The following is an 8,635-nucleotide window of genomic DNA, read 5'->3' on the forward strand; positions in this document are numbered from 1 at the left end:
TACTATATTTTGCTTTAAAAAGTTCTTAATTAGTTTCAATTCATGCAAAACCTTAGCACGATAAAGATCCGACTTGTTGCGCTAGACTCCTCGACGTAAATCATACGGTGAGGTTATAGATATTTGTAAGGTAAGAGAAGGCACCCCTAAGGAAATAAAAAGAAAGGAACATCATGATTTGTAATAAGTCAATTACACAAAAACATGGGTTTGCTTAATATAAATTGAAAGTGGCCATTGTGGATTTTCATGAATTAAAAAATAAAATAAAAAAATATCATCTTTTACAATTTTATCAATATTTCGCATTACATCGTTATCCATTTACGTATTTATCAAGTCTAATGCCATAAAAGAAACCCATAACTACGCAAAAAAAAAAAAAACCGTAATATTGTTCTACTAAAAATTACCAAGTGTATTAATCATATAATATAACGAGTAACACACGCCGGCCGAATTGACGTCCAACATCCTGATCGAATTCCCAGTAAAAGGGCATGTACTTATCGTATACTTCAAATCATCATTCACTAATACAAGAAAATATATAAGCATATTCCACAATATGAGACGTCAATTTGCATGTACACACACAAGAAACCAAAAACGTATAGTAATACGTAATTGGATAAAAAGAAAAAAGGAAATAAAAGGGAAATATTTATTTAGGTTGGAAGTTAGAATTGGAAAGCGGTTCCACGTCTGTCAACCCACCCACTCCGCTGAATAAATCTCCACAATTTACAGCGACCCGTCACCAAACTAATCCAAACTTGATAATCAAGATTTCATTTTTTTCCCATCTTCCCCCATTAAATTAAGCAGCATTCCATTAACCAGAGGAAGAAACATCGAGCCATCAAAATTTCGAATATGAAAATGATTGTGTGAGTTGGCAAAAAACAATGAATCATCAACTTTTCTCCTCTTTTATTCTCTACATAAAAAGAAGAGTGGGAAAAAAGAGTGTGTTTGTAGTAGAATAATTTCTTCAAGAGGGATTAAAGCCTGTGCACACGTGAACAAAGGTAAAAATTTACATGCATATGTTTCCAAATTCCACTCACATGTACACACTTTATGTGTATCTTGTTTTATGGAGTAATATATTTATTTCAAGGATAAACATGGAACTCTCTCTCTACTTGCCAATCTTTCTTTTTTTTTTTGGGCAATTCAATCATGCATATAAATAAGACAATGAGAAAGCGGCCCCACTAACCGATCCTGCATGGTTTCACATTTGTTGCTCCAGCTGTAGTAGTTTCCCCCACTATTTAGCACCAATTCTCCGCACACATTTCTTCCCAACACTAAAAATGGCGATCAGAAACATCAGAATTCCGCCATTTTCGGTGGCTGCGCTGCTTCTGCCACTCATTCTCCACGTGGCGGCGGCGGCGGAGGAGAAGAAGGAGACCTACATTGTTCACATGGCCAAGTCGGAGATGCCGGCCGAGTTCCTTGACCATACGCACTGGTACGACGCGTCGCTGAAATCGGTGTCCGCGTCGGCGGCGATCCTCTACACCTACACCAACGCGGTCCACGGCTTCTCCACGCGCCTCACCCCCGAGGAAGCCCGGGCCATGGAGGCCCGACCCGGTATCCTCTCGGTCCTACCCGAATTGAGATACCAACTCCACACAACCCGCACCCCTTCCTTCCTCGGTCTCGACCAGAACGCCGCCATGTTCCTGGAATCTGATTCTGCCAGCGACATCGTCGTTGGGGTCCTCGACACCGGCGTCTGGCCCGAGAGCCCCAGCTTCGACGACACCGGCTTCGGCTCGGTGCCTAGTTCGTGGAGAGGTGAATGCGAGATCGGAACGAATTTCACCAAATCCAATTGCAATAAGAAATTGATCGGAGCGAGGTACTTTGCTAGAGGATACGAAGCCACTCTCGGACCGATTGATGAATCCAAGGAATCGAGATCGCCGCGCGACGACGACGGCCACGGCACGCACACTTCCACCACCGCCGCCGGATCCGTCGTCTCGGGCGCAAGCTTGTTCGGTTACGCCTCCGGCACGGCGCGCGGGATGGCGCCGAGGGCTAGGGTTGCGGTTTACAAAGTCTGCTGGATCGGTGGATGCTTCAGCTCCGATATTCTCGCTGCGCTGGATAAAGCAATCGACGACAACGTGAACGTGCTCTCGTTGTCGCTCGGCGGTGGAATGTCCGATTTTTACAGGGACAGCGTCGCGGTCGGAGCCTTCGCCGCCATGGAGAAGGGGATTTTCGTGTCCTGCTCCGCCGGCAACGCGGGTCCGAGCTCCTACAGCCTGTCCAACGTGGCGCCGTGGATCACCACGGTCGGCGCCGGGACGCTCGACCGCGACTTCCCGGCCTTCGTCAGCCTCGGGAACGGGAAGAACTTCTCCGGCGTCTCGCTGTTCAAAGGCGGCGCTCTGCCGGGAAAATTGCTCCCGTTTGTCTACGCCGGAAACGTGAGCAATGCTACCAACGGTAATCTATGCATGACGGGATCTCTAAATCCGGAAACGGTGCGCGGGAAAATCGTGCTGTGCGACCGCGGCGTGAACCCTCGGGTTCAGAAGGGGTCGGTGGTGAAAGAGGCGGGAGGGCTCGGCATGGTTTTAGCCAACACCGCCGCCAACGGCGACGAGCTGGTGGCGGACGCGCACCTACTCCCCGCCACCGGCGTCGGCGAGACGACGGGGAACGCGATTAAGGAATACTTGTTCTCCGACTCCAATCCAACGGCGACGGTTCTGTTCGAGGGGACGAAATTGGGGATCGAGCCGTCGCCCGTGGTGGCGGCGTTCAGCTCGCGCGGGCCGAATTCGATCACGCCGGAGATTCTGAAGCCGGACCTGATCGCGCCGGGGGTGAACATCCTAGCCGGGTGGTCGGGGGCGGTGGGCCCCACGGGCTTAGCCGAGGACGGGCGGCGCGTGGGCTTCAACATCATCTCCGGCACGTCGATGTCGTGCCCGCACGTGAGCGGGCTGGCGGCTCTGCTGAAGGCGGCGCACCCGGAGTGGAGCCCAGCAGCGATCCGGTCGGCGCTGATGACGACGGCTTACACGGCCTACAAGAACGGGAAGGTGATCCAGGACGTGTCCACGGGGAAGCCGGCCACAGCGTACGATCAAGGCGCCGGACACGTGGACCCCGTATCCGCCCTTAATCCCGGGTTGGTCTACGATCTGGACGCGGAGGATTACTTGAATTTCCTGTGCGCCTTGAATTACACCGCCGCGCAAATCAACAGCCTCGCCAGGAGGAACTACAGCTGCGTGGCGGGAAAATCGTACAGCGTGAATGACCTAAATTACCCTTCGTTTGCCCTAACCCTCCCGGCGCAGGGGGGATCCAGTGTGGTCAGGCACACGAGAACGTTGACCAACGTGGGCCCCCCTGGGACGTACAAGGTGTCCGTGACGTCAGACGATTCGGTGAAGATCGCGGTGGATCCGGAGAGTTTGACTTTCGGTCAAAGCAAGGAGAAGAAATCGTACACCGTGACGTTCAGCGCGGCGGCGAGGCCGTCCAGTGCGAATGGATTTGGCCGGATTGAGTGGTCGGACGGGAAGCGCGTGGTGGGGAGTCCCGTCGCGATTACTTGGGTGTAAATTTGGGGGAAAAGGAAAGTAATTAACTCGCACTAAGCGTGTGGGTTTTTGTTGGCTTAATTAAAATTATGGTATGTTGTTTAAAATTAAACCTTGTTTGGGTTTTGATTAATATTTTAGTATTTTGAAATGGGGGCAGGGGGCATGCGAAATTGGAAATATTGGGGAGACGAAGGTGTTTTGATTTCTTGGTAACTGTACAGTTCTTGGATGTCACACAATGCCTTAATGTAACATACTAGTATATTATCTCAGAAATGGACAACCTTGTTTCTTCCAATATCACTAAGTGGAAAACATTAGTGCGTTGTTGCTTCTCTTTTTCTTCCTTTCTCTATTATTAATTTTACAAATTTTATTTTGAAAACTAAGAAAATTACTCATAAAAACATGCATAATGGGTATTTGAAATCCTTACATTAGGATCTAAATACAAAGTTACATTATTTCAGAATATACATGATACGCGCAAATGAGAAATAACATCAATTATGAATTGAGTAATCAAATGAAAGTTCCAAACTATTTCCACGATTGAATTTTGATTTATTTTACAATATTGTCGACCTTTAGTAGGAGCCTTTTAAAAATAGCATCATTTCTATATTGTCAAATACTCTTCTAACAAACACATCCTCAAATCATAGTCAAAATTTTATTAGCAGTGTTCAACATCTTCTTGGTATACTTGTTGGACCAATATTTGGTAATGAATGCTAATAAATAAAATAGTAATATTTTGGGCAAGTTTGATTTCTCACGATTGAATTGTTTTGAAATTATTCGAGATTGAATTAGCTTGAAATTATTTAAAATCATTTATTTCATAAAAGATAGGCTAAGACTTTAAGTCATAATTTTTATTTTTATTTATAAATTTTATAAATAAATAAAAAAATTCAAAAAACCGAACATCACTTGGACCTGTTAGAGCGAGCAAGAAAATAGTTTGACAATTATGTTACGTGAATTGAATATAATGATGCCCATGTAGCGGCAATTCAAATAAGAGTAATGCTAAACAGCCACATTGTGGCCACCCACAATTTATCTAAATAAAAAATAATTTAATTTATTTAAGTTATTTTTTAAAATAAAAATAAGATTTTGTTATTTTATCATATTCTCTACATTGTAATTATTTTTTTGTAATTTTTTGGTAACTTTTTATTTTTATTAAAAAATAAATTAAAAATAATAAATGCAAAAAAATTTTAAAAAAAATAAGTATAATATAGAGAATATAGTAAAATAACTAAATCCTATTTTTATTTTAAAAAATAAATTAAATAAATAAAGATTTTCTTTATTATACTAGTGTGTGGGTGGCCACAATGTGGCTGCATAGATTTATGGTTCAAATAAACACCAGATTGTCTAATTAAAGAAAAAACAACTACTACTTGTTTGACTTATGTGTTAGTGCGTTTAATGATGGATGATCTCAAAATTCAAACTGTGGAGGTCCAAATTAAGGAATCCACAATGCATAATAAAGCGAATATATATCAATAATTGGTGAGGGAGAGGGGACATGATCGATCTGTGACAAATTTGTCGGGAAATGTGAGCAAAGGACAAGATTCAACTATTCAATTATGTGTGTGCTATGCTCATTTAATTTGCAAATGGAGTCTCATGATTCTCACATTGAAATTATAGTGATGATATAAATATTTGAGTGGTTGAGGGGAAAAGGGAAATAAATGATTTTAGTGGAGATAGATATATGGATGGAGCACATGGGTTAATGCATGGTTTTGCCTGCCTCTCACAGGACACCCATGATTCTGAAACCAAACATTAAACAAAAAAAGAAAAATATATATATGTATATATATGTATTGTAACATGGAGTATTTAATACTAACACTTTTGTTGTTGATTGCCAGAATATGCGAACATTGTGGAGGTGGTGATTTCTTCTTTCCTGTCCAAGACTTATTATCACCTAACTGCTATTTTTGAAAAACAAAAAACATGTTATGGTTGATGATTATTTCACCTGCGTCCTCTTTATTGCAAACATATCATAATTGAAGATAGGGAAAATTTTATAATATTTGAATGGTTCAATTCCCATATTTTTTATTTCATATTTTCTCTCCATGTTTTAAATGAAAAATTATTATCACATCACAACCTTATGATACTTTCTTTTTATTTGAATGATTCTATCATCATGATATTAATCAAATTTATGGTGTTACATAGTTCATCAATTTTGGATTTCAACCTTTGATCCATAGGCTAATAGCTCATCATCTTGCCCTGATTCGTTTGTCTTGGTCAAAGCGAGAGACGAATACTGAAAAACCCAATTCCCCAACAACAACGTCGATTTGACGGAGCCGTGTCGGAACTTGGGTACCTTCCTCACGCCTTCACTTGCCAAGTTAGGCTTAAACAAAAACAAAGAAAGAAAAAAATAAGAAGAAATACTAGAAATACAACTCCCCAAGAACGACACCAATTTGACGGAACTTGTCGTTGTAGACTCTGTGGAAATAAATTTATAGTTTCCTATGCCCACAGCTAGGTTTCTCTAATGGCATGATCGATCCAACAAGGAGTTGGTGTATTCTACTCTCTTGTCACAATGTCATTGTCAATCACTTGAGTTGCGCTCTGATCAGAGCGGTGAGCACGCTTTGGTCAGAGCGTTAGGAACAAAAAGTTGAAATAAAATAAAATAAAAATAAAATTGAAAAATAACATGGTTTGTGCATAATGTATTCGATATGCCCATGTATCATTGGTTATAGGTCGTTTGATAAATGAGATGTTCCCCCATTGTCACGGTGTCATGAACACATACTCATCCACCCCTCATTCGTGCCCTACATTTTGGGTTGAATTGGTTTGTTTCTCCCGTCTGCCCTCGTAGTTTTTCCACGTCAAAACTTGAGTTGCGTGGGTATGCCTAGAATGCATTAACTCCCAGTAGACCCAAATGGTCACAAGCATACCCAAAAGCATACTACCACCGCCCACACCAGTCACACTATACATAGTGAGAGATCTCCACACTTTTACCCGCTTAATGTTTGTAACCCGATCTTTCCCAGAACATTATCGACCACTTAATATTCTAAGTTTGATCAAGTTATATTGAATTCAGACCTATTGCTTCGGGAAAACACGCACAACTACTTTACCCAGACTAGACCTCACTATTTTACATGCTCATACTTAACCCGATTTTAGTTCAAACCAAATTAAATAATTACCTAAACACAATTAAATAAAATAACACAAAAGAAATAAAATAAAAAAATATAGTTGAATTGAAATAGATGTTCAAAATAAAATCAATCTTTGGACAACACTAATGCTGCTAAAAGAAAATAAAAACATAATATAAAAATAAAATGGTATCCAAAGAGCTTGTTTCTTCCTTGGCTAGACTCTCATCAAAAATAGAAATACAAAGCTAAGTGGTAAAAGTGTGAGGAATGACTGGAATTCGTGTATGGTGTTCTAGCTCTCCTCTGGCCACATGAGTGTGCATCTTTATATAGAAGTTTTAGTGGGCCTTGGGCCACGTTTATGCAAACTAGTTTCTGGGCACAATAAAGATTGTTGAGATTTGTTGCCCAAGATCCATCCACTTGTCCTCTTGCCCAACATGTGTCCTCCCAAACACAAAAAGACACAAAACAAATGAAAACAAGACTCGATCTAGGCCTAAACGACACACAAAAAAAAAAGCACGAAAAATTGGCTCGTCATACCTGGAATTAGCTTAACCCGTCGGGTTTCTAGTATTATAAACCTTATGAGCACTTCAAGGGGATATAATCAACTTGACACACCGAGACACAATTTTATATAATTATATAACTGCACGTCTCAAGATTAAATTACCACTACCCAAGATATCTAGATATTGGATTATCAATAATCTTCATGGTGATAAATCAAAACTGTATATAATAAAATCGTATATGCATATTATTAATATAAATTAAGAAATACTTCCTCCATCCACGAAAGAACTTCTTATATTTCCTTTTAGGGATGTCCACAAAAGAACTTCCTACCTATTTTTGAACTTTTTTTTTTGATCGGGCAAAGTCATGTTAGATGTTAGTAGTTAGTTCCCCCATCCACTCCAAGAACCACCTTATCTCTCCATTCACCAAATCCACCTTATATCTCCAATCTCCAATTCGCTCCCAAGAGGGATCGAACCCGGGTCACTTCACTTAAGTGAGGACCCGGTGGCCAGTGGGCTAAACCCCCTGGTTTTTGAACTATACCCCACCACTTATAATTACTCTTACTTTTTCACTTTTCACAACTCTCAATATTAATTATAACATCTTTTCACCACTCCCAATACACTCAACTACTTTTTATCCACTCTTACACTCAACAACATTTTTTTCTTAACACTCGTGCCACTCCCTCCTAGGAAGTTCTTTCATGGACGAAGGGAATAATAATTTTTCGAGATCTCATTCTAAATTATACTTCCTCATTTCCATAATATAAGATGTTATAAACTTTTCATTTTGTTCCAGAATATAAGATTTTCTCTTCAACAAAGATTAATTTCTCTCTTGCTCATTAAAATTTTCACTTCTCAACTCTCTCATTTAAGATAATAACTCGCAAGACTCTTCTGAAGATACAAATCTTCGAGTTTTTTCCTACACTTGCAACACTTTCTCTTGCAACTTCTTATCCCCAAGACACAAGATGATAGCTAAATGCGCCTTCTCGAATATATCCATTTTATCAGCCTTCTTCGCATCATCGCCGCTGGTCTCAGGTATCTTCACCTTCAATGCGGCCGCTAAATCCTGCGATGTCATAATCGCCTTCATTTTGATTTGTCACAAACCAAAATCATTTTTCCCATTGAACTTCTCAATTTCGTACATCGCCATCGATCTAATCCGCCAAGATTCGCCTTTTCCTCGGTTCCCACAGACGGCGCCAAATGTAAATTCTAGCTCAAGATTGAACAATTCAAAGTAAGCAAGAATCGAACAATAACAAGTAAAAGACGCGAGATCTTTACG

The 8,635-nt window shown here is 40.9% G+C and overlaps 1 protein-coding gene across 1 annotated transcript; it reads left to right on the forward strand.

Annotated features, from left to right (window-relative positions):
* Nucleotides 1-819: 819 nt before the first annotated feature.
* LOC130988914 (subtilisin-like protease SBT1.7) lies at nucleotides 820-3,885 on the forward strand. Its single transcript, XM_057912901.1, has 2 exons — nucleotides 820-1,031; nucleotides 1,259-3,885. The coding sequence occupies exon 2, from the start codon at nucleotides 1,323-1,325 to the stop codon at nucleotides 3,603-3,605; it is 2,283 nt and encodes a 760-aa protein (XP_057768884.1). The 5' UTR covers nucleotides 820-1,031; nucleotides 1,259-1,322; the 3' UTR covers nucleotides 3,606-3,885.
* Nucleotides 3,886-8,635: the final 4,750 nt, after the last annotated feature.

Source organism: Salvia miltiorrhiza, chromosome 6 (genome assembly GCF_028751815.1).
Source record: "Salvia miltiorrhiza cultivar Shanhuang (shh) chromosome 6, IMPLAD_Smil_shh, whole genome shotgun sequence".
NCBI classification, from domain to species: Eukaryota; Viridiplantae; Streptophyta; class Magnoliopsida; order Lamiales; family Lamiaceae; genus Salvia; species Salvia miltiorrhiza.

Bases quoted from the DNA above. Each gene is read 5' to 3' on its own strand.
- LOC130988914 (XM_057912901.1), top strand. From the start codon at position 1,323: ATGGCGATCAGAAACATCAGAATTCCGCCATTTTCGGTGGCTGCGCTG.